Below are 26,400 nucleotides of genomic sequence, written 5' to 3' on the forward strand. Positions count from 1 at the left end.
AGAGAGACAAGACAGTACCAGCAACCTATAGTCCCAATGTAAATATACAAGTAACTGAAACAAGTCTCCACCAACAGTTAGTACTTCCACAGTAATGTTCCCTAAGAAAAGTGTTCTAGATGATATGTAAAACAGTGACTTCAGAGTAGAAATAACAAACATTATCAAAGAACTCTAAAGAGAATATTATATGTCCAAATGCTAACCCTGAAAACACAATTGAATGAAATAATGAAAATAATTCAAGATGTGAAAACAGAATTTAATGAAGAGATAGAATCTTGAAAGCAAAAATGAGATTTGAAAATGAAAAATTCAGGAATTAAAACAAAAAAAAAACAGAGGAAAGTTCACAATGTTAGCTTTTTTCTACCAGTTTAAAATTTCTATTATGGTAATACGTAAGTTCTGGAAAAATATACTACTCGGCACACTAGACCTAAATATTCATAAAAAGTTGATGTGTGCTTTTCCAGAGCTTATATTTTGCTACAATGAGCATTTAAATTGTGAACTTTGCCAAAGTTTTCCAGTAGCAGCCCATTGTGACTTGTGTATAGTATCTGAGGTCTTTTTCCTCTCATCTTATCTGTTCTATTTCCTCAAGTAATTACATTTCAGATTAGTGGTATTTTGCTTTGTTTCTGGAATGTAATAACTCTGAAGATTAACCTGTTAGATTCATTTCAAGTGTTAGAAGCTCAACTTAGATTGGATTAAACAAAGAAAGGAACAAACTGGCTGGCCATGTGATTGAATTATTTGATCTAGTTACACAGAGAAGTGTCTAGTAGATTGGTAAGGTCTGTTCCAAGCTTCAAATATCTAGTGTCTACCTCCCTATGCCTTGGTGCACACAGCTCTTTGTTTTTACATGAGTGCTTGAGATGGGGCTCTGGTCCTCATGCTTCACAGCAAGCACTTCAGGATTTAGCCATCTTCAGAGCACTATACTTTTAGAACATTTTTTATCATCACAAAAATAAACTTTTTAACCTATCCCCAGTAATTTCCTCCTTTTCCTGGTTTGGGTAACTAATCTATTTTTGTCTCTCTGGATTTGCTTATTCTATTTAACTCCCAGATTTGTCATCTCTTCTTCATAGCTTCCCTTTTTGGGTTCTCTTTCAGAATGACTGCATGTTTTGCGTAATTACTAGTTTGATAGTTATGACTCTTCTTTTTCTATGATTCTAATACCTGAAATAATGAATACCACTTAATAGCATTGCTGATATTTAGGTGAATTGTGAATTTAATTTTTATTTGTTTTTTTAATGTACCAGCTAGATAGATCCCATTTAGAGTTCTTCATGAATGTCTTGCTTCTTGCTCTTTGTTCATTATACTTCCTCTGTTAGCATTCCTCCAAGGCTTTCCAGTTTCCTAATTCCTATTTACCTCTTCAGGCATAGTAGAGAACTTTGCTTTTCTTCTTTTCAGAAAGCTCTAAGAGCTGCCTAGTCTCTTCGTGTGATATTGCTTAGAAGCAATCTATATTTCATAGTTCTAGATCAGTGGTCTTAATCTGTTAAAATGTTTGCATATATTTGTATACTTACTTAGAAATTGTCTGTAAATATGGTGATGGTTACTTTCAGTTGTCAAATTCACAAAATCTAGAATTATCTGGGAGGTGAGTCTCAATGAGAGGTTGTTTAGATGTGGTTGGTCTGTGGGCATGTCTGTGAGAGGTTGTCTTGATTACATTAATTTAGGCAAGAAGGCCTGACCATGGCGGGTGGCAGCGCTTCCTGAGTTTGGTCTTAGACTGTATAATAGTTTGGTCTTAGACTGTATAATAGAGATGAGATGAGCACAGACATGCACATATTCACGCCCTCTTGCTCTCAATTGTGACTCTTCTAGCTGTCTCGAGTTCCTGACTTGATTTCCCCAAAGTGATAGAGTTTAACTTGGAATAAACCCTTTATCCCCTAAGCAACAGTTTAGTGTGTAGTAAATATTCATATTTTGATAAAAATCACATGAAAGGCCAAATACTTTCATCTGTTCATTCTAATGGTGGCTGAATTTTTAATGACAGGCACTGTGCTTTTACTTCACTTGTGGTAGCTTTTCTCTTCTTTTTTGTCATAACACCCTTTCTATATCTTTATCATAGCACTTACCATTCTGCATTTTGTAATTACTGGTATATACTTGTCTTCTTTAAAGAAACTATCTTGAGCATGGGTGCACTTTCATTTTATGCTCCTGGTAGCTTGCACAGCAGCTAGTACATAGCACATAATTATTTGTGGAATCAATAAGCTTAACTGGGAAAGTGGGATTAATTTACCTTTTTTGGAAATAATTAAATGCTTATGTTTAAATTATGATGATGGACTATTTTTCTGTTTGTTTGTTTTAGTTTCCAGGCAATTGTGCACTTTTACTTTTAGAAGATACAGCATAAATTAAATACCAGGAAATAATCTTAAAAGGAGATTTTTTTTTTAATGCAAGCCTTTAAAAAATTTTTTTTTGATTCAACAGACAGAATTACTCAGCAAAGAGTCTGTAGGGTTGGAGAGATGTTTCAGTGCTTGTTAGTCAAGCATGAGAATCTGAGTTAGAGTTCCCAGAACTCATGTAACACTTGTTGGACATGGCATCTCATGTCTGTAATCAAGCACTTTTGGGGCAAGATGGGACATGGAAGCAGGAGACCTGCCTGGTACATGCATTGGTAAACAAGAGCCGTCTCTCAAACAAGGTGGAGGAGAAGAGAAACCTGATTGCTCTCTGACCTTCACAGGTGTGCTGTGGTGCATGCACACCTGCACTCACACATACACACGAGTGTTAAACATCTGGATCTTCAGTGGTCCATGTATTATAGACCAAACCTTTTATAAGCACTATGGCCAATGTTTTATCTCAATTCTTAGAAATCTGTTGGGTATTTACTGATAGGAATCTAAGGAACAGGGAAATTGATGTAAAGTTGCTCTAGGTCGTATAAACACCATGCAAAACATCGAGGATTCAAGGCTATATGACCCCATCTATCCCCAAAGTCTTTGTGCTAGCATACCTTATTTCATAAGTATGAAACAAGATAGCATTCTAATATATGGATGTAGACACATAGAGTCTCAAGTCAGAATGTAATTATTTGCCTAAAGAAAGGGATAGGGGTGTGGTTATTGGTTGAGCACTTTAGCATGAAGGCTGCTCAGCCCCTTGAAGTAGGAGTTGGTGAGTCACACAATGATTTTCATAGAAGAGTAGCATGATAGAGGATGGTGACCAGCAGCTGTTCTTTCTTCCCTTTAGTCAGCATCTGTTTATATTTTGCTTCAGCTAATATTAAGTCTATGATTTGTTAAACAAAAGAGTGGTAGTATTTCTCTGAATGTGTCTTTGTTCTATAACTGTTTCATATACAGAATATTGTTTTTTGTTTTGTTCCTCTTAGTTAATAGTATAATTGTAATTATAATACCATAAAAGAAAGTGTTAATATTCTAATAAAAATGTAAGTAATGATCCATATATTATTATGTTAATTATGATGATCATGTTGCTGATCTCTTTTATATATAGTACTGTTTTATGAAATTGGAAACTTCTTAGAATATTTTTATTTTAAAAATATTGTTTATAAAATTACGACTTTTCTTCCTATAGAAATCTGGTTAAGAAGTACTGTCCTAAGCGCTCATCCAAAGATGAAGAGCCAAGGTAAATCTAACCTGTTAGTTACTGCATGCTAAAAATATTCAGAACATATATATATATATACATATATATATATTTCATTTCTTTGTAAAACATACTGTAATTGTCCCATGAAGTTTTTCTTTAAAGTTTGCTTTAATAAAAACATCACAGTGGACTACTGTTTATCTTTTGAGGATAGATACTTTAATGAACTTAATAGTGTTTTGTTTTGTTTTTTGGTTTTGGGCTGCCTTTTATTTTGTCGTTTTAGAATAATTGAAAGGGGGTCTTTCAAGTAAGACTTAGACCAGGATTTTATTTGAGTTGTTTAGTCTCGAGAAGAAAGGTGTCTTTTCCACACTTTATTGAGTAGTTGTTATTAGCTTTCTAAAAGTTTTGCCTTGCAGGTAGTGAAAACTGCTTGGCTGGTGGATTTAAAAGGATAATAAAAAGGGATAAAATTTGGGGGATAATTTATGAATCCTGAATAAAAGGATAAAAATTTATTTGGGCTTTTTGGAAGTCTTAAACATGAATATGCAGTGGTTATAAACCACAGAAACTAAATGAGGTTAGACTTAACGGTTTTGTGTATATGTATTGGTTTTTAGCATTCTAAAGGGTTCCCTATCTGAGCTGTCAGCATAAGAGAGTGTTCCTTGGTGTGTTCCAAGTAGATATATACATTTTAACACAGTAATTTTCTTTGTTTCTCTCCTTCCCTCCACACACATTTTTACCCTTATTTTTGCCCCCTTTATCCCGCTTTGGTGCCAGCCATAATGGTACACTTCCAATTCAGGATGTGGGCAGGCATACAGGCAGCTGTATCCAGAGCTGATAGCAAAGTTGTTCTGTAGATCAGCCATCAAGATGCATTTGAGTGGTATGATTGGCAGGTTCTGTCCTCGAGAACAAGCACATCATCTCTGCAACAGGTTCAGCTGCCAAGCCTAGGAATCCACCCAAGTGATTCCCAAACTCAGGCCAGTCAGTTGGCAACCTAAGAGATTCCACTATGTCAAAAGAGCCTGCAGGTAGTATTCTCATTATATTTTGACCCCCAAATATCCCTTTATTTATACATTAAAGGCTACTTAAAGTACTTAAAAATGTACAACTTAAGCTTAATGCAGGGTTCTTTCCATATGTAGTTAATTTAGAATCAGTAGCTGGGATTTAGGTTGAGTGTATTTAAACTTGCTTTAGACACCAAAAATACCTCACCAAAAAATTGTAATAGAAGCAAAAGTGAATCTTATTATTTTAAATGTTTTGCCAGGTTTACTTCATGTATCGCCTTTTTTAACATCCTTAATGAGTTAAACGACTATGCAGGACAGCGAGAGGTGGTAGCGGAAGAAATGGCACACAGAGTATATGGTGAATTAATGAGATATGCCCATGATTTGAAAACTGAAAGAAAAATGGTAATCTTTATAATTTTATATAATTACAACAGTCTTATAAAATTGTTTCAGACAAATAATCATTTTTCTTTTTAGAAATATTTGTTCAATTAAAAACTAGTTTTCAATATTATTAAATTTCTTTTATTTAAAATTGTGAGATCAGAATATACTGTGAAAAATATTTTTCAGTAAAAAAGAAAAACTGAGATATGCTTACTAGTTTACTGGGGTTTGGCAACATACAGCCCACAGACCAAATACTTGTATTTGTTTCTTAGATCCCATAAGCTAAGAATACTTTACATATTTAGGTGGTTGAAAAAAATTAGAAACTAAGTGTTCTTTGGCATATAAAATTATATAAAATTGTTTGTATTCTCCAAGTTTGATATTTTCTGTGGCTACTTTAGTATTGTGTAGACAGAATATCATTTGGCTGGTAAACTTAAAAGATGAATTACTTTTATCTGACTTTTTATAGAAAAACCCCTATTGAAGATGATCATTATTTTAATACTATGCCTACCTTAAAGTTATTTTTAAAATGTTGATCTATAAGGTATATTTTAAAGTTTGTTTTATTCTCTTCCTAACTGCAGTTTTATATATTTATGTATTTTATCACCTTGAAAAAAATAAAGTGAAGAGTCTTTTACTTACTATGTAAGTGTAATTATTTTTGTTTGTTGATGGTTTTAATCTTCAGCATCTCCAAGAAGGACGAAAAGCTCAACAGTACCTTGACATGTGTTGGAAACAGATGGATAATGTGAGTTACAGTATTTTCATGGTTGATTAGAAAATGTACAGAATGATTAACCCCTAAACCCCATTATACTTTACCTCTCAGTCTAATATTTCTAGTATATTGTTCATAATCTGCCATTTGTTTTGTTATACAATAACCAAGAAATATAAATGTAGAATGTAAGCTCATTTCCTTTTCCTTTTTCCCTAAGTAAATACTTAGATGAATTCTGTACCGTGTATTCTTCCCACCAGCCTGGTCCCAGAGCCTCGTCAGTCCCAAATGAACACGCAGGACACTATATTAATTATGAAGCTGTTGGCCCGTTTGCTGTGGTTTTGCGTGACTAGCTCTGACTTAATTATTAACCCATACTGCTAATCTGAGTATTTCCACGTGGTCTCCTCCTACTGGAGAAAAGGTCTGAACCTCTTACTTTTCTCGAGTCCTACATGGTGATTGACTATGCCCCCATTTCCCAGAATCCACTGCTTCCCCTAGTCCCACCTATCTTGCTTCCCTATTGGTCAACAGTCCTTTATTTATCAACCAGTAAGACAACATATACAAAGAAGGACTTCCCCCATTAGAATTCTCTTATCTTCATATTAAGGTATACTTAAGGTAGGGAAATTTATCTAATATCACAAGGGGTTTGGAGTGGTGGAAAACAGATTTCTTGGGAAACTGTTTGCCTTAGAGGAGATAACCAAGATTATGGTTCTTGAACCCTTTTAAACACTATTTCTCTTGACCTTTTTAGCATATGAATACTGAAGAGCAAGGGCTGCCTTATTGGAAGTGTTTCTTGTAGTTCAGTAATCCTACAGTTCTGTAAGCTTCTGACTGTAGGAAAGAACTTAATAGGACAGAGTTAGAAAGCATACTGTCTACTTAAAATTTCCCTAAGGTCCTTGATAATGTGGATTTTCTTAAAGGTTTTGGTAAATATATAGTACCCATATAGGCACTATAGTCATCTTTACTGGATTGAAAGACTGCAGTATAAAATAGTCTTTTTAAATGTTCAGGTTGCCAAGTGGTTGGCTCTTTGCTAGCATTTTTACAATAGATAACTATATTTTTTAAGAGTCATGCTGAAGAAAAGTTTTCTGTGATTTTTTGGAAGGACTTTGAGGTTGGAATTTTACAAGTGCATGCAAGATACACTGGTTTCTCTTCATACTGTGCAAGTCTTTGGCATGTTGAGAGCTCATGCATATATTTGCCATGTTTTATATATTTTCATGTTAAAAATGCATATTCAAAGCTTAGATTCTATTTATATTTAACTGTCAATGATTTTAATTACCAGTGCTGATTTAGTGTTTATAGGTACATTAATAGTCTGTTCTCATTTTCTTTATAATTGGTTTTTCCAAGACTTTAAGGGAGGATTTTTATTAAATTTTAAATTACTGTCAGTGGCATCCTTAGTTTCTGCCATCTAATAAGTGTGAGAGAGTGTGTGTGTTTTCATTTGCACAGAATAACATACTCCTATAAAAAGGAGATACTGGTTTCTCTAGAAATGACTGTTACTGTTGACACAACTGTGTTGACAATATGTGCTGACTTGCCTTTAGAACAATCGGCAGTTATTAAGAAAAAGTTGTAAAGGTCGTAAGTAAGAAAGAACCATTGCAAAAATTTGAAGTCATTAACAATATTATGAGAAGTATATTCAACCCTTTACTTGTACTTGTCCCTATATGTTCAAAAGTAAATATGATATGACTTTTATTTATTTGTGGAGCCTGCAGTCAGTGAAAGAGACTGACAGGTATAATTTATGTTTAATGTGTTAAAAACAAGTATAGGATCCTATTCCTTACCTTTTTGTCTGTCTTTTTAGTCAAAACAAAATTCTAGAATTCCTAACGTACTTGGCATAATTGAAAGGAACATAAAGAACTGGGGGAAATAAGGGAAAAAATTGAAAAGTTGGAAGACAGTTATTACTCCCAGGGTGAACAATAACATTTAAACTGAGGGCAAAAGAAAATATCCTGTGAAAGAGATCTTGGAGAGATGGTCAGAACCTAGGAAGATAAATGTCTGGCGATGCTGGGCCTATCGGTCACGGCAGTACATGTCCTCCGTGCTTACTTTACTACACAGACTGTTGGTTCTTATTCTACAGCTTTATGCCCTGTGGTCAGGTGTTGAGCCAGGCAGTAGTATATCCTCATTTAAGAGGCACCCAGAGGCAGGAAAAAAGGAACATTTCTTTTTTCACTATCCTTTTTTATCGAGGACATAAAACTGCTAGAAAATCCCTGCAGACTTCCTCCTAGGTGCCTTTGATGAGCCTGTGGGGAGAGTGGGACAGCAAGCCACAGCTATTTACAGCTTCTGTGTGTTGAGAGGCAGGTTCTGCTAAGAAAGAAAAGGGAATAGACATGGTTTTCTGTATTGTGTAATGGTACACTAGGAAAGGGATATTTTTAATTCATTTGTACTCAGTTTTTGGTACTTGGGTGTTGCAAGGAAAGTATATGTTTTTCCACAAATAAGATACCTAATATAAAACACTTATTTGTAAGTAGCCTCAATTTGTATCGATATTATTAACCCGTAGTTACTGGCTCTACAATAGGATTGGGTAAATACAGAATACTCAAGTCCTCTGCTTTCTTTTTCTGGGTAATTCTCAGAACACATATAGCAAGGCATTTTCCAGGTAAGGGCTTAGAAGAGGCTTTTTCTGGGAATTCTGATAAGTTAGTTGGGTGTTGGGTGTGGGTGTAGGGGTGTGGGGGGATGATCACACAGGGTTTTCCCAAGGAAACTACCTGACTGTTTCATTCTAGAGGGAAAGACCAGGCTCATCCAGCCCTACCTATAGAGTTTTTAACTGGCATTTAGAATAAGAACACATAGCCAAAGTTCCCCAGACAGAGACCACACTAATATATAGGAAAAAACAGCATTGGGCATGGTGGTGCACACCTTTAATCCCAGCACTTGGGAGGCAGAGGAAGGTTGTTCTCTGTGAGTTCCAGGCCAGCCGGGGATACACAGAGAAACCCTGTCTTGAACCCTTCCTCCCCCCAAAAAGAAGAAATGGCAACTGTGAAAGGTAAAAAGCTTAAAAACTCAAAACTGGTATTAATTTTCTCTGTGGAATAGAGGAAATTGTATATCCATGGAAATAGGGGCAGGCACTATTAAAATGATTGATGGAAAGAACAAAAAGAAGGAGAAATGAAAGATCCAGTAGAAAGATAAAATTGAAGTTGTCTTTCAGAAAGTAAAGCAAAAAACAAGTTAAAACTATGAAACGTCATAGCAAAATTAGATTTCATTTATCAGTTTCTTTTTCAAAATAACAAACACACTACATACAAAAGAAAATTGGGCATAAATAAGTCTGTGGAAAAAGCCTTCAAATGTAAAGACATGAATTTCCTGAAAGAGAAACACATATTTAGTCACAGCAACCTTTTAAATTAAATCAGGAATTAGAACAGGATTGGGCATATCCCAGTCTGCTTATATAGAAACCAGAAAATAATCAGCCAGCAGTGGTGGCACACACCTTTAATCTTAGTAGTTGGGAGGCAGATGCAGGTGGATCTCTGTGAGTTCGAAGCCAGCTTGTCTACAGAGTGAGTGCCAGGTGGCTAAAGCTATTACACATAGAAACCATGTCTTTAAAACTTAAGAAAAAAATTAAAAAAAGAAAAAAAAACTAACAGAAAATAGGATAATACTTTTAAATTTCTGAAAGAAATTGTTTCCAACTATACACAGCCAAAATATGTTAGTTAAAAGTGATGGTAAAGGCCATGGGCTGTCCTTGCAGCATGGATTCAATAGAGCATGGGATGAGGTACGGTGGTGACAATACAGCATTTCTAACCTTGTAGGTGGTATTTTACAAACTTTCTGGGAAACTACTGCTAATGTGATCCAGCAGAATGATAGTGAACCTAACGGATCCAGATAACAGACTTGGTGCAAAGATATCCTTGTGATTATAGGAAAGGGAAACCCCAAGAAAACAGCTGTGCACTGGAGTAGCTGGTATGATTTCAGACTTAAGCAGATTAGAAACCCAAGGAGAAACTGAATAAGAAAACATAAATGATAGAATTCCTAATGTAAGAATTTCTAATTCCTTACTGTGCAGAGATTTAATCAACGTGGGGCAACTTGAGTTGAATTAGCAATAAGTGTATATATAAAAAAAATTGTGTACATATTTATATATCCATGATTCTGTCATGAATAGCTTTTAAATGTTTCATTTTTTTATGTGTTTGAGGGTTTGCCTGAATTGAATGTGTTTATGTACACTATGTGTGTGCCTCATGCTATTAGAGGCCAGAAAAGAATGTCAGTTCCCTGGAACTGGAGTTACGGATGGTTGTAAGTCAGCTACTCTATAAGATCTGCAAGTGCTCAACTGCTGAGCAATCATAAATAGCATTTTAAAAGTCACAGTAGTTTAAATTAAAGTTGGGTGTGGTGGCACATGCCTATAATCCTAGCACCCTGAAGGCTGAGGCAGGAGGATTAAATGTTCCAGGAAAAGTTGGACTACACAAATGAAGTTTAGGCCACCTTGGACTACATAGTAAAACCTTGTTTTTGTTTATTAAAGGAAAAACTCAACACAAAAACAAGTAAGTTTCTGTCTGTGCTGATAGTATTCCTGAGACATTTGCCTGAACAATTATCAAACCACTTCAAAGGAACATTTCCACATGTTAACTGTGTTTGGGTCCTACTAAAAAAAACATGGAAACAAACACCAAAATTGAGGATTCATTTATAATAAAACAGTAATAAAACTCCAATGAAGATTTGTTTATAATAAAAAATTTCCCCCTTTTTGGACAGATAATTAGGTATATATTGAGTATTAGTAATGCCCTTTTTTTCCTTTATTATCAAAAAGTAATACCTGATATTTAAGATACATATATACCATAACCAGTATAAATTATAGTACTACATTTAATTTTCCAACTCAGAAAGGACAAATTTTATTTACAGTGTTGAGTACAGTTTTCATAACACACACTGGCAACATTTAAGTTACTACTCAAATTTTCTTTACAGAGTAAAAAGAAATTTGAAAGAGAATGTAGAGAAGCAGAGAAAGCACAACAGAGTTATGAAAGACTGGATAATGATACCAATGCAACCAAGGCAGATGTTGAAAAGGTAAGAAGTCCAAACTTGCTTGTAAAAATAGATTATTACTGGTATGTATTCACTGCACACAGTCAGCACTCCTACTTTGAGATGCAAATATTACAGGCATAGAAAGAAGGTACATCTTTTGTGTCAGCATTATATATATCTAAATCTAAAATATGCAATAATTGCTTACTTGAAATGCTACGTATTGGTCTTAGAAGGAAACAAGATAATATATCCTAGCTGCATTCGAAATGCTCAGGAGAAATAGTGGCTACTAAGATTGTTTCTTCCCTACTCCAAAATTGGATAAAAAGACCAAGATATATCCATCAAGTATGCAGATTGAGTAGGACTCCTTAGCCCCTTTGACGAGGGTCTTACCTCTGATTCTGAGCTAGCTATTCTGAAGCATAATTGCTGGTAGGATTGGTCTTCTAAAGATCATTTCTTAACTTCTTTGTCATTTGCTAGAGTGCAGATGGTCACATGCCCCCCACCCCAGTCCTCATATAGACTTTATGATCTATGCATCTATGGTTTACATTTTTGAGTTACATAGAAAAACTCAAATGCAGTTTTTCATAATAGTTTTGTAGGTATTTTATCTTATTAGATATTTTCTACTTGTAAATAGATGACTTCAACTGTTCCACATAGAAAATAGCTTGAATTACCTGTATCATGTTACTTTCCTTTGAATTCCCTTAAGGTTTTCAATATCCTGTTTAGGTCATTTTCTGAAATATAATCCTACTTTGGTCAGATCATTTCTGATTTTGATTATTTCCCTTGTCTGAGCACTAAGTTCTTGTTCATATGACCTGAGTGTATATGAAGCCAGGCAACTACGTTGTTGGAAATGACTCCATAGAGTTCATAATTATATGGAATCCTTGTCTTTTCACATATGTGTTGATATGAGGATGTGTCTCTCATAACTTATACTTTATTTTAAATTTTTATGGACATCTTTATATCCATTATTAGCTTTGATACTATTAATTTTGTATTCTAATTTTAACCATCTAATATAATTTCCTTCACAACATTATGCCATATCTATAATTGATCAGTGTGTTACTTGATAGTATTGTGAATAACAGCAACTATTATGTACATGTGAGACTCCTTGAAGGTTAACAATCCGCTCTTTAAACACTCCTTTGATTCATCATCAAATAATGGCTCTTCAAATTTATGTGCTGAGAATTTAAAGTTAGTTTTCTTGATGGACTCTTCACTTAAGATCTTCATTTTGGCTGGGTGGTGGTGGCGCACGCCTTTAATCCCAGCACTCGGGAGGCAGAGGCAGGCGGATCTCTGTGAGTTCGAGGCCAGGCTGGACCGACAGCCTCCAAAACAATACAGATAAACCCTGTCTTGTAAACCCCCCCCCCCAAAAAAAAGATCTTCATTTTGTCTATGGAAATTAGGTTTGCACAGTAGCTAAGCTTGTGCTATTTATCTTGACCTAACTTTTTTCCAGAACTTTGTTATTCATGGTTTAATGTTCAATTATTTGAAGTTTCTTTATTATTAGAAAATGTAACCGTTTTAGCTTTTAGCCATATTCCCTTGTACAACTGACTGAAACCTCCACAATAGCCCATGGGACTCAGAACTGGTGTGGGAATTTCCCAACAGGTCACGAGGACTTAAGGCTTGGACATTTGGAATCTTTGGTTCCACTATGATTTGTGGTAGAAAGAAAAAAAGAGGATGTGTAAATAAATGTGTACTTAGGGTTCCAGGTTGGAACTTCAGGTTTTGTTTTGCTTCATTTTTTTCTCTGTAGATATGCTTTAGTTCATATTTTGGTTTACATATTTGCAGTAGTCTTCTAATATCCCTAGATTAAATAGGGTTTCGTGGGCTTATCTAAGATCTTGTCTACCTTGCTTCCATAGTCAGTTGTTTCTGAGTTAAGAGGATTCAGTTATAGACTAGTGTTAGGTAAATAACTGCATCTGTAGCAACTAGAATCAGAAGAGTGAGAGATAGGGCTGGGGATGAGGACCAATGTTAGAGGACTTGTCTAACAAGGTAAGGCCGTTAATTTCAGTCCTTGGCGAAAGAAAAGAAAAAAAAAACAGTAAAGCATATCTGTTGTGGTTTAGCGGTTGTGGTGAGACTGAATCACAGAATACAACAAACCCACATGTAAGTTTATTCATGGGGAGGGGTATGAAAGGAAGGGGCCATGATGGTACACCTGCGAAAGGGAAGCGAAGAAGGGAGAGAGTAGGTGGAGCTTGCTTTAAAAGACTCTTTGCGCATGTGTGTAGAACCTTATGTTGCCACGAAAAGCATGACATAGCCAAGCAGCGCATGACATAGTGACATTAGCCATAGCGCCCATGGGCTGACTTAAGTGTTTACCTGAATGCTGGTGAACTCATCCTGCCAGCTGACAGGGGCGGGCCAGCATTATCCCAGAATGCCAAGAATATTCCCAGTGTGCTTGTAAGATACAGCCCTATTATATTAAGTGTCATATTTTGTACTTTGGAATGATGTAACACACACACACACACACACTTCCCACTTCTCTTCTCTCTTCCTTGTTTTTTGCTATGTTGTGTCCAGGTTGCTATGGAACTCTGATAATCTCTCTCCTTAGCCTTGTATGTATGTGAGACTGCTGATATGAAGTATTGCATCTGAGGAGCCAATTCTTGCTTTGTTTCCTATTATTTTAGACCAGTTGGGAACATTTTTAAGCTCATGCTCAGTGTATTAGAACTAACAGTCTTATTTGTAATCTCATCAGTATAGATAATATTCCTTTGGCTTTCTGCAATAAATTGAATGCAGAACTATTTTAAATAAGTACCTATGGTTTCATAGAGATGAAAACATGTTGAGTATTATATTATTTAAAACACATTTTAATCATTATATTTATTTAGTTTCATATTCTAGTGGGGTGAAGAAATATTTCACTACTTTTTTTAATAGTTGAAAATATTCTGGAGGTATTTGCTTTTCTTCTGTTTATAAATGTCCTGTTTCAAGGCATGTCATTATTTTCTGTGTGAATTTTGTAAGTAGAGATTTTTTCAGTTATTGAAAAGAAGAGGACTATGATGGGGAACGTTACAGGGCTACTATAATAGGGACAGAGGAATTATTGTGATAAGAAAACCATGTAAGATCTGGAAACATTTTCCTTAGCTGTTGGCTTATCTATTGACAAAATCTAACTCTAGTGTAATTTTCAGAAAAACTAATTAATTTTCTCTTGGTAATCACTTTTGCCTGTAGGCCAAACAGCAGTTGAACCTTCGTACACATATGGCTGATGAGAATAAAAATGAGTATGCTGCACAGCTGCAGAATTTTAATGGGGAACAGCACAAACATTTTTATGTGGTGATTCCTCAGATTTACAAGGTAAGTTTAGTCTAGTTGAGTTCAAAGAGTTCTTTTCAGACGGGGTTTCACTGTGCATCCTTCCTGGCTGGCCTGCCCCTTTCTGTTCAGGGCTAGGATTAAAGGCCTGCACTACTGCTCCCCCTTACCCCCTAGTTGGAAAATAAAACCTAGGATCTTGCATGATCTAAGAAAACATTTTACTATCAAGCCTCAAGTATTAAATTTTAGAAATCAGTATTTCTTAATTCACTATTTGCTAATGTTGGGGATAAAGTATTTTTAAACCACAGACTTCTCTGTACATTCATTATTAATGATTATAACTCAGTAAGCCAATGGCATTTCTTGAAATAAATTATAGTACAGTAGAAGTAAGTATGCTGACTGTGTAAAGGGCATTTACTGAGACTGGATGTTGTTATCTGTTCACCTATAATTGGGATTTAATGTTTTTTTGACATACCTCAGAATCATCAACATTAGTGCCCACTAGTCTTCTAACGTGTCCTTGCTGGCCTGGCTTTTCTGTCTGCTTTGCTGGTCTGCTAGGACCTTGTTGTATTATAAATCCTTGGGCTTGCTTATTAGCTCTGTGTACCATCACTTAATGATAGATGTAGAAAGTAAAGAATCTAGAGTTTTCATGAGGGTTAAATTGCTGTTTTTTTTTTTTTTTTTTAGAAAGAAATTAGAAGAAAGGGAGTTAGGCAAATGGTGCTGAATGAGGGCAGCGATTCTGGGGAACAAGTGTTACTCAATGAGACTTTCATTTGTAAGACAAGTGTACAAAGGGTTGGTGGACTAGAGTTGGGTAGCAGATTCTGGTCATTGTATCCAGAGCAGCAAACCTCACTGATGGTATTAGACAAGTCCTCGTATTCTGCAGCAACTTTGGGCCTCTTTGGAGCTTGCTTAGAGCAGTCCTGCCATTTTATAATCTCTTAAAAAAAACAAAACCCATAGTTTTCAGAATAAACCACCAAACCTTAGAAAGAAACAACAAAAAGTGATGTGGAGTTTGAGAAGATGAGGAGACAGCAAGTGTGCAAAGAGGACTTAACTTACTGAACTTGCTCATAGTGAGTTTGGGCTTGGGGAATTTAGGCATGTGCTACCTTGGTGATGGGACTCACTGCTTTCCTCTCATGTCCCAACTGTGAGCTGCCAATTGTAGTAAGGTCTGGGTACCTGTTTGTGTGCCATCAACTGTGGATACTTCATCCAGCTAGCATTGTGAACCAGTTTAAGGAGTATTTCTCAAACTTGTGTCTTAGGGCTAATTGCTTTAAAAAAAATAATTAATGCAGAATTCTGTTTTCAAATTGAACATTCCCTAAAAGCATAAAAGTACCCTGATTGAAGAGAAAAAGGTGGGAGAGCTGTGGCACGGAGGCCTGGCTGCTGGCTGAGAAATGGCCTAGATGATCTTGAGTATCAGTATTAAAAACCTTGTTTTACTCTTTTTATTGTTTAACAGGTCTCAGGTTGCAAAAAAAAAAAAATTAAGTTTATATAGAACCATTGAAAGGTCTTAAAAATAAAATTGTATAATAGGGAAGAAATCTATTTGGGGGAGGTCATTAATTGTTCTCCTTCAGACTAGAAAATTCAATTTCCCTTCCTTGTTTGAATTTTGGATTATTAGCAACTACAAGAAATGGATGAACGAAGGACAATTAAACTCAGTGAATGTTACAGAGGATTTGCAGACTCAGAACGCAAAGTCATTCCTATCATCTCAAAGTGTTTGGAAGGGATGATTCTTGCAGCAAAATCAGTTGATGAAAGAAGAGTAAGTACTGTATAGTTGTCTCTGAACTAATGCATATGGCGTAGTTCGGCAGTTGAGGTTAGTGATACGGTTTCCCAGACTTTGCTTAGGAGTGAAATAACCTAAGGAATACTTGGGTCTTAATTATATTTTGTATGAGAAAGACTTACGTAAATTAGATTTCTACAATGAGTTGAGCTCTAAAATTCTAATTCTTTAAAAGATACTTTGAAGCCCTCTCCTTTGCAGTTAATTTTTTAGTTCTAATCCAAGAGTATAACCTTTGAACTGTGTTTAAATTATATTATGCTGTTATTCTAGTGAAAGTTTAGAGAAGGATGTGGTTAGATCAGTCTAGAGCTGTCAGAGTTCCCTTCAATGCACGTGTTAGTGCTTGAGCTGAGCGAGAAACAAAGGAGTGTGGAATAGTGACCACGAGGAGGAGCAAAGGGCACCAGGATTCAGGCCCACAGCACAGTCCTGTTCTTGAGGGCCTGGATCTAGCAGGATCACAGCGTACCCTCAGTGTAGCATAATCAAGATCTGGTTATTTCTCAGTAAATTGAGTCACCAAGAAGCATGGGCAGGGGGACATTGACATTCAAAGGGATAGTGACAAAAAAGAATTCGTTTTGGAGGACTGTCAAGTATGTGCCATGTACTTTACTCTTCACAGAAAGTCATTCAGTCAATACCAACAAAGGACCTACCTGTAACTAATTGAATCCCTAAATTCAAAAAGGAAAAGGCTTTTTAGTGCATTGATTGTTCCAAAGTGTGTGTGTGTGTGTGTTCCTTTTTTTCAATTGGGATTAATATATTGATTGCTTATTACAATAGGGAGAAATTATCTTCTTTAAACCTGTGGTGATTATTGTTTAAATATTTAAGCTGTCTTTAAAAACAGTTGGAAAGCTAATGTACTGTGACCAAATAAAATGGTTTAAAAATGTGTTTCTTATTTATAGGATTCTCAAATGGTAGTAGATTCCTTCAAGTCTGGCTTTGAACCTCCAGGAGACTTCCCATTTGAAGATTACAGCCAGCATATTTACAGAACCATTTCAGATGGTACCATCAGTGCATCTAGACAGGAGAGTGGCAAGATGGATTCCAAGTCCACAGTAGGGAAGGCCAAGGGCAAACTGTGGCTCTTTGGGAAGAAGCCAAAGGTAAAAATCTAGAATCCCTATGTACTGATCAGACTCTTACTTAGTCAATAGTTAAGTTGAAAAAGACGGGTGGATAATAATTGCCACTGATAGAGGAACAATTTCATTCAGCTTGAATGAGCCAATTAATCTTTTACTAATTAGAAAGCAGTCTTGTACCTTAGTATTGAGCTATTCATAATGTGGAAGAATTAACTAAGTCTTACTATCTAGTTAAATTACATGTTTTAAAAATTTCTTTGTATATAGTTTCTGTCAGAATTCTAAGGCAATGTTTTACTATTACAATGAAATTCTTAGTTGGAATGAATGATTAAACTAGCGGATAATAAATGTCAAGTTAGATGTTATATCTCATACTATTATAACTTTTTATTATCCGTGTGTGATTTTAATGAGAAGGGCTCAATGTTCTTGATTAACTTCAGCTTCTCTACTTACTAAGAGAATCTTAATCTTAACTTCTTGTCAAAGCCCAGATTTTGATGTGCTGATAATTCCAGGAAGCTAAACATAGCTCAACACATGAACAAATGGAGTAGATGAGTGCTTCGTATTTCTGTCAGTTTAGTGCTTATGCCATACTGGAGTCCTTCAGTCTGGTATGCTGTACTTGGTCAAGTACACTTATTTAATTCATTGCTTTGATCTTGGCATATGAAGGTATATAAAATTTAACTCAAATGACCTACCTGTTAAGTATCTTTAAAACACATGTATAGGTAACTCAGGCTTTACCAATGCTTTTAATAATACTGTCCAGTCAAGAAGTTGAGCAGTGAAATCTGCCTTGGTCACAGCAGAGTAGCTAAAGCAGCTTAGAAAGATACAGACACCAGCACTTATTTAAGAAGAGACAGCCTGAAAGGAGAGCTACAATGTGATAGGAGACTTTTTTTGCCTCTTTATGGTAGTTAGATAGCGGTTTTAGGAGTATTTTGTGTGATAACTTTAACTATAACTGATGCCTTTATCTCTTGACAACTACAAGTTAAATATAATCCTTACAGGAATACATTATGGTGCCAATATGCTAGAATCCAGAAAAAAATTTTAATCTAGGTTATATTGTTCTCTAACATTATTTGTATACTCTATATTTTTAATCTATTAGCTTGTTAAATGAAAGTGAAATCATATTGTTTAAAAGGAACTGACTTTTAAAAGATAGTTTTGGCAGAATTATGTTTACTCTCTATTTTCATAGAAAACTTTATTTGAAGTGTATTTTGTGAAAAATATGTTGCCAGAAATAGAATTTTCATTTAGGAAAAAACTATTCACATTTGGCTTATTGATTCCTTTCTTTATTTCCATATTAGCCACAGTCCCCACCCTTAACCCCTACTAGTTTATTCACATCCAGTACTCCTAATGGGTCCCAGTTTCTCACATTCTCCATTGAGCCCGTGCATTATTGTATGAATGAAATAAAAACAGGGAAGCCCAGAATTCCTTCTTTCAGAAGCCTCAAAAGAGGGGTAAGTTTAATAATGGGTTGAAATGCATGATGGCCTAATTGTGTGTGTAGTGTGGCTTTTTTAATACTCTCCACCCTCATTATAAGGCTCTCCCCTATAAATACATAGTTTATAGTCACCACAGAATTAAGTATAGCTGCCCTCAAGTGAAAAACAACTCCTCTTTATAAACATTTGAAATGTTCAATGGTATTATAAAGAGGGTGCTGGGTACAATCATATTTTAGCTTTTTTTTTGTTTATGTGAAATCATATGTCCACCATTGTCTTGTAACGTATTTACATTTTTAAGACTTTCAGTAATTTGTCACTGGAGATGCTCTTGTAATGATTTGTCACTAATGCTGACTCACCTACCAATTCTATAAAGTCTTGTTTTGTTGACAGTAAAATGTCAAGCTTGATTTTAATTGCCCTACTTTTAGATGCATAAAATATAATTTCTAATACCTTAATAAAAAACTTGTAATTCCAGCATCTGGAAGTCTGGGAAATAGAATTTGAGGCATTTAAAACCAGTCTTGGCTGCATAGAGAATTGTATCTCCAAAAGCAAAAAAAAAAAAAAAAAAAAAAGATAATACATATATAAATATATATTAAATACATATTAAATACAAAATGTTATATGTCAGATTAATATAGAAGTTATTTATGAAATTTCAAAGTCTATAAAATATTTAAATATTATTAGTAATGGTCATTGGAATTTGTTTTCTTGAACAACAACAACAAAAACATTTCATTAAGAGTTTTTCTTTTACTCTTTTTTAATTGACCAGCTTTAGACATCTACTATTCCTAAGAGTACTCTGCAAATGGAAATGTATAAACTAGTAATACTCAAATGCAGTATTAAACTGTCTCTTAGCAATGACTCTTATACTACTAATAAATAGTGTGATACTCTATTATGTTAGTAAGACTAATTTTTCTTTTTCTTGGTTCTGAAGATTGAGCTTAAGTCTTTTTGTGTATGAAACACTTACTGTATCACTACTCTCTTAGCCCCTAATTTTTGTTTTTAGGTAGTATTCCTAGTTATATAGCTATAATTTAGGTTAATTTATAGGATTTTGGGCCATTTGAAAGACATAGATGTGATACTGTATATACCATCCGATTATTAACATTTTATTAGATAACACAGTAATAGTGTGCTCTCTCTTTTTCCTTTCTGCAGCTTTTCCCAAAATTATGTGCATTTTAGCCACCTGAAGAACAAGATATGTTTGTTTAGGGCAAGATCATTTTTTTGTATCTGACAATTAAGCAATATGGCAGGCTTCACTGATGGCAGTGAGCAGAGACTTTGATCCCAGTGTGCCTTCTTCCCCCTTAAACCCCCTTCTCTCTCACTTAGCTACTGAGTGGATAACAGAGGCGAGTCAGGACCTGTGGGAAGGGCCCCATAGACAAGTTTGTTTCTATGAGCAAGCATCCTGGCTTTTGGTTTGGAAAGCTTTTATGCTTGCTAGAGAGATTTTACTTGGGATTTCTTTTGCTGTAGGATTCCTAAATTGCTTCTCATAAGTATATGAAGTAAATTTAATTATATGGAAAAAAAGTTAAAGCACTTAGAACTGTAAGGCCTGGAGGAGACTCTTAAGTGGGTGCCATTCTTATTGAACAATTTGCAGCTAGAATCTTATGACTGCATCACTTAAAAATTGTTAGCTAGCTCATTGTTGCTTTTATTTTCATATGTTGCTTTAATTTAAATAGTCATATAGTGTTTTTATAATTTTGGGAAACTGAAATCTCCATGCTACCATAATAACCAAGAAGGCAGTGTGCAAGGTAGAAACTAGGACAGATGAACCCAACTGGAGGATTAGAGGCCAGCAGGGAAGAAAGTGTTCATCTTGGCATTGAGGAAATTTTGATTGGTCTTTGGAGGTTTACTAGATAATATTTCAAAATACTAGCAGTGGAGATGTTTTCTTTCTACTCAAGAATTCCACGAGGAAAATAAACCTTAATAAACTGGCATATTTACATGTATTTACATGTATTTCAGTCCAGTAAGTTTACAATGTAAGTGTATATACTCACTTTTAAAGAAAAACTGGTGTGTACATTCTCATAATTAATGATTTGAAAAGTGTTAGATTAGAACATTGTTTTTTAATTTGACAGTGGTACCACTGGATCTATTCTAAGAAGTCAGGTTCTATAATTGCCTTCTGTGAGGTCAAGTTCTAAGTTTCAGTGGATGTTTGGGAAATACACCCAAGTTTGACTGCTTAACACACTAACATTTTTAAACCTGTAACTATTTTCTTTTGTTTTCATAGACATCCCTTTTTTTTTTTTGTTTTTTTGTTTTAGGAGACTGTATTGTTTTGGAGGCTGTTGGTCCAGCCTGGCCTCGAACTCACAGAGATCTGCCTGCCTCTGCTTCCCGAGTGCTGGGATTAAAGGCGTGCGCCACCACCGCCTGGCTAGACATCCCTTTTTAAAGCAGTGTAATTACCTACCTTATAATAGGGGTTGTGTTTAATTATTCATAATCTTAGAGAGTTTTAGAATTACTCTTTTAAGCTTTTATATATTCAGAATATAGTTCCCAGGGTTTTGGCCTGTTTTAAGATGAAACACGCCTAGTTATCTTTGTTCCTTTACTTAATGTTAGTTCTCTTGTATTCTGTAGTACCTTAAGATGCAGTGATTATATGAAATTTTCTAATTTGTAAACTGTTTCTATATGAAGCTCTGATATTTTTCCGTTGAACATGTGTTACTTTAAAACAGGTTATGTTTCTACTATTTAGACAGAACTTTATTTTTCAGTGAACTACAAATTGACTTTCTGCTTTTACTATTTCAGCTATAATTATCCTGTTTTCTCTAAAAAGATTAAAATATAAATTAGGAAAGTAATTCTGTCACTCAGTAGTGAAAATTAGTATAAAAGATAAGAATTCATTTGACTAGTTTATTCCTTGTCATATACAATTTTGATGGTATTTAAAGAATACTGTGAATATCTTCCTTCATTTAAACCTTTTTGTTTTTATCATTGTGAATTTTGTGATAGCAAATAATTTGATTTTTTTCTTCTGTAAACTACTGACAGTCTAAAGAATGTTAAGCTTAGTTTAGAAAGACAATGGGTAGCAAATGTCATTTCTTCGTCATAATCATTAGTACACATGGCCAACTCATCAGAGATAAGGGGTAGATATTTTTGCTAGATATTATCAAATTTCTTTCTGATTTTATATGAAATTTTATCTGACATATATTTTACCTTTCCATAAAAATTATGATTTACAAAACAGAGAAAATGCATTTTTTATGAGGGGTACTGGGGAATCAAACTCGTAGCCTTGCACATGTGAAGCAAATAGCCTGCCAATGACATGTGTCTCCAGGCCCCAAAATGAAGACATTTTAAGACTAGCTCAATGTGATGACTTGATTCTAGGCCACTGTGTGTGTGCGCGCGCTTGTGTATGTACTCATGTGTGATACATTTTTGTGCCATTGCAGAATCCTATTGTCAAAATGGTTTATGATATTTTGATTTTATAAGAGCACCTGTAGTTGATCTCTTCAGACTGTTCATATCTTCTGAAAGAATAAATCTTTGTTAGGTTTGCTAAAATCAAAGTAAGGGATTTAGTGCTGTTTTTCAGGCACATGGATTTCAGAATGAAACCTTAAAAGTAGAAAGTTTATTTTCAAAGCAAAACTTAACCTTTATCTTTGTATCTAATAAGTATGTAGTGAGAATTTGGTACAAGGTAAATCATTTGTTATTTTTCTTTTGAATAGCACATTAAGAATGTTACCTTTGCTAAACCTTAATATATTTAAATCCAAAATAGTGTTTTGAAGTATGAAACAAAAAGGTGATGCTTTATTTAGTGCTTTGGCAAGGACATTCTGGTTTTTAAACTTTTTGTAGATTTCCTTTGAAATGACTAACATTAGATCTTTTTGACCCAACACATTTCAACTATCAGTGCTTCTGAAAAGAATGATATGAGTTAATGCTTTCATAAAATTTTCTTTAAAGGAGAATATATGATTACTGGAAGGATGATTTACTTTTGAGTTTTAGTTACATTTAGAAAATATCTGCCCATTATCAGTGTGTGCTTTCCTTTCTTTTTTTTTTTTTTTTTGTGCAAGTAATTTGCTTTCCCAAATGTGCTTAAAACTTTTTTTTTTGGCAGAATTGTTTGGATTGTAAAGTGTGCATAATTTATTTTAATGTTGTAAAGATATAGGCTATTGCATCTTCTGTATTATGATTTCATGTGAATAATTTACCATTTCTTTCTGTTTTCCATTGAACTATTCAGTGGTCGGTGAAGATGGTAAGCCCCGTGTGCTGATCTATATACTGTGCCAACATTAAATAATCTCAAAACATTGTTTAATTAATTCAGAACAAGTGTTAAGTACATCCCACATTTTCAACTTGTATGTTTTTTCTTCTTACAATTTAATCCATAGTCCAACATATGCCAATACCTTTTGGATGTCATAGACTAGACAATGATGTGGTTAACTGTCATCACAACTCTTCAAATTCTTAGGTGTTATTGTATAGAGTTCTGGTCATGTTAAGGAGAATTTAAATTTTTTAATAAAATTTTTAAGTTACATGGTGGAGCAAAAGTTTATGTTGTACAGAAGTAAAATTCAGAAAATTGTTTTTCTCTTTAAATTGACTTTTTTACAGTCATACTAGTTTAATGTTTACAATATCACAAGAATGATTACGTTTGTTTAAAAAGAAAAAATGTTCTGTTAATTTCATTATGGATTCAGTGCTTTGTTCAGAAGCACAGTAATCTGTTTTGTGTGTGAGTGTGTGTGTGTGTGTGTGTGTGTGTGTCTCCCCATCCCTCAGTGTTTGAGGTGTGCCTATATATATATATATTTATTCACACAAATTGATGAATTTATATTACGAACTAACCTCCAAATTATTGGGCACTTGCATAGAAAACTATGCACACAGATTTAGGAAGCAGATTACTGTTTTAGATATTTGTAGTTGAGACTTGTGTAAATTCCTTGATAGTAAAAGAGGTTATTAAATGCCTTGCATGCTGTTTTAGGGATACCAGTATTTGGGGATGGATAATGACCAATTTATTATACTCCCAAAAGCCTATTACACTGAAATAAATATATGTCCTTAAATAGCTTTCAAGCTTTTCAGAAACATTTTTCAAAACATAAATTAGGTTATCTTTGTATTATTACATGATAGTGTAATCCCTGGACCCCAAATTAGAATGAATCTAACAAATTATACTGATCATTAACTAGTAAATTTAAAGAAGCTTTGTATAGGAAATTTTGATATTTCATTATTTAGTGTAGATTTTGACTGATTGGCATTGCCAGTGTATTTTGGTGTCTGATATAAACAAAAGTCACTTAAACAGGAACCCCACTTTTAGTCACCATGCTTGTTGAATGCCCATAGTGAATTAGTCCACTGAGGAAAGATTTTCAGAGGTTCTTGTTATTAGTTAAATATAACCTTTGATCATGGATTTTCCTGTGAGTTTCCTTTTGTTTAAAAGTAAATGATAACAGGCATGGAGAGGTGGCTCAGTGGTCTTACAGAAGACCCAGGTTCTATTTGTAGCACTCACATGGTAACTCACAACTGTCTGGAACTCCAGTTCCACAGGATCTGATGCCCTCTTCTGGTTTCTGCAGGAGTGAGGTCTTTGTACAGACATTGATGTGGGCAAACACCCATATACATAAAATAACTTAAAGGTAAATAAAGCATCCCTGTACATAGTATAACCAAGCTATTAAGCATATGCTAAAGGTATTAGCAGCCCAGAGAGCAAGAATGCATTTTATTTTGTAAGCTTATCACAGCAGCACTTTAAAAAAAATTGAACAGTTCACCTTCAACAATTTTGAGAAGAAAAAATGAAAAATAGGTACTAATTTTTGGATTCAGTAGTCAATGATGGTTCTGTTATAATCTCTAATAATATAGCTGAAGTAACAATGACTAAAATAACATTTAAGAGGAAAATGGAACCAAGTGTGATGACACACTCTTGTAACCCCAGCACCAGGAGGCCTGGGAATTCTGGGCTGGGCTACACAATGAGGCATAGTCTTCAGGAAAAAGACATCATTAATAAAAAAAAAATCTACACCTGTATACTAGCACTTCATTAACTGAGATTCAGAAGCATTGAAACGTTTCTAACCAAGAAACCTTCGTAAAGGACTATGTCAAGGCTGGGCATGGTGTCACATGCTCGTAATGGTTGCACTTGAGAGATTGAAGCAGGAGCATCTGAGTTCAATTTACAGACTATAGTCAAAGAGTCAGCTGTTAGCCAGGTGGTGGCAGCGTACGCCTTTAATCTCAGCACTCTGTAGGCAGAGGGAGGTGAATCTCTGAGTTCAAGGCCAGCCTGGTCTACAGAGTGAGTTCTAGGACAGCCAGGGCTGTCTCAACCAAATAGAGAGAATGAGGACAGTGGGATTATACCTTTTAGAAACAGCTGAAGTATGTCATCTGGTTTTACAAAACAAAGCTTGGAATTGTATTCCATGTTATGGTCATAATTTCCAATCAGGAGACTGTACCTTTAATTTGTAATGATCAGATTTTGTTTTAAAGAATGGCCTAATAAATGTAGTCATTCAAAAACTATCTGCAATATTGAAATACCCTTCTAAAATCAGTTGTCTTTATGCGGTAAGTTGCTTATCTTGCTCAGTTATGAATTTAATATTTTTATTTAGCACATTCATGGTATTCAGAATGTCTCGACAGTGGATTTTATTCCATAAGATTCTATGTAAGAGTACATATACAGTAATAATATAAATGAAAAATGTTATGTGTTCTCATTCTGTTGTTGCTGTAAGAAGACTTGTGTGTTTATTTTGATTCTGCCAAGACTTGAAATAGTGTGGTGATATAGTTATTACTCACTTGTATTTGATGAGGTTTCTGTTTTTTTTCTGCCTATTTTCATGTTTTTGTAAGTATTGAAATGTAAGATCTTTTATTTTTACTAATATATCTAAGTAAATTTTTTAAAAGATTGAGGCTAACTAAAAATTGTAGTATTCTTATTTTGTAAAAAGGTAAAGTTAAAAAATAAAATACCTGAAAGTATCTTCAGTAATGACTTAGGCTCTCTTTTCAGGGTCCAGCACTGGAAGATTTCAGTCATTTGCCACCAGAGCAGAGGCGTAAGAAGTTACAGCAACGCATCGATGAGCTTAACCGAGGGCTGCAGAAAGAGTCAGACCAAAAGTAGTGTTCCATTAAGCCCTTGTTTTTCCTTTCAGGGTCTAATGTGAATAATGTGTATACATGATAAATAGAATATTTCAAAATCATTCATTCTGGGCTGAGGCTGTAGTTCTTGAGGACCTGAGTTCAATCCCTATCCCCCACCCCAACCCCACCCCCGCCTTAAAGCATATGTCCTATTTGAAACACTTTTAGGAATTTTTAAGAAGATTCATATATTTTGATTTCATATGTTATGTGTATCTATGCACCACTTGCATTCCTGGTGCCTGTGGAGGCGAGAAGATCTCTGAAACTGGAGTTACGATGGCTGTGAGCCTCCTTGTGGATGCTGGGAATAGAACTTGGG

General features: G+C 34.8%; 1 protein-coding gene across 4 annotated transcripts in view; it reads left to right on the top strand.

The window, feature by feature from the left end:
• Fnbp1l (formin binding protein 1 like) overlaps positions 1-26,400 on the top strand; it is a 76,863-nt gene that overhangs the window by 40,528 nt on the left and 9,935 nt on the right. For 3 of the 4 annotated variants that reach the window (XM_040751926.1, XM_040751928.1, XM_040751927.1), the window contains exons 3-12: positions 3,637-3,690; positions 4,952-5,099; positions 5,788-5,850; positions 10,900-11,004; positions 14,248-14,376; positions 16,004-16,150; positions 17,098-17,301; positions 18,624-18,782; positions 23,095-23,109; positions 25,942-26,051. In XM_040751926.1, the coding sequence (XP_040607860.1) occupies positions 3,637-3,690; positions 4,952-5,099; positions 5,788-5,850; positions 10,900-11,004; positions 14,248-14,376; positions 16,004-16,150; positions 17,098-17,301; positions 18,624-18,782; positions 23,095-23,109; positions 25,942-26,051 (1,134 nt within the window). The remainder of the gene's footprint in view (positions 1-3,636; positions 3,691-4,951; positions 5,100-5,787; positions 5,851-10,899; positions 11,005-14,247; positions 14,377-16,003; positions 16,151-17,097; positions 17,302-18,623; positions 18,783-23,094; positions 23,110-25,941; positions 26,052-26,400) is intronic. The other variant, XM_040751929.1, reaches the window with a different exon arrangement.

The sequence above is a fragment of the Mesocricetus auratus genome, unplaced genomic scaffold (assembly GCF_017639785.1).
Source record: "Mesocricetus auratus isolate SY011 unplaced genomic scaffold, BCM_Maur_2.0 Super-Scaffold_100009, whole genome shotgun sequence".
In the NCBI taxonomy this organism is placed as follows: Eukaryota; Metazoa; Chordata; class Mammalia; order Rodentia; family Cricetidae; genus Mesocricetus; species Mesocricetus auratus.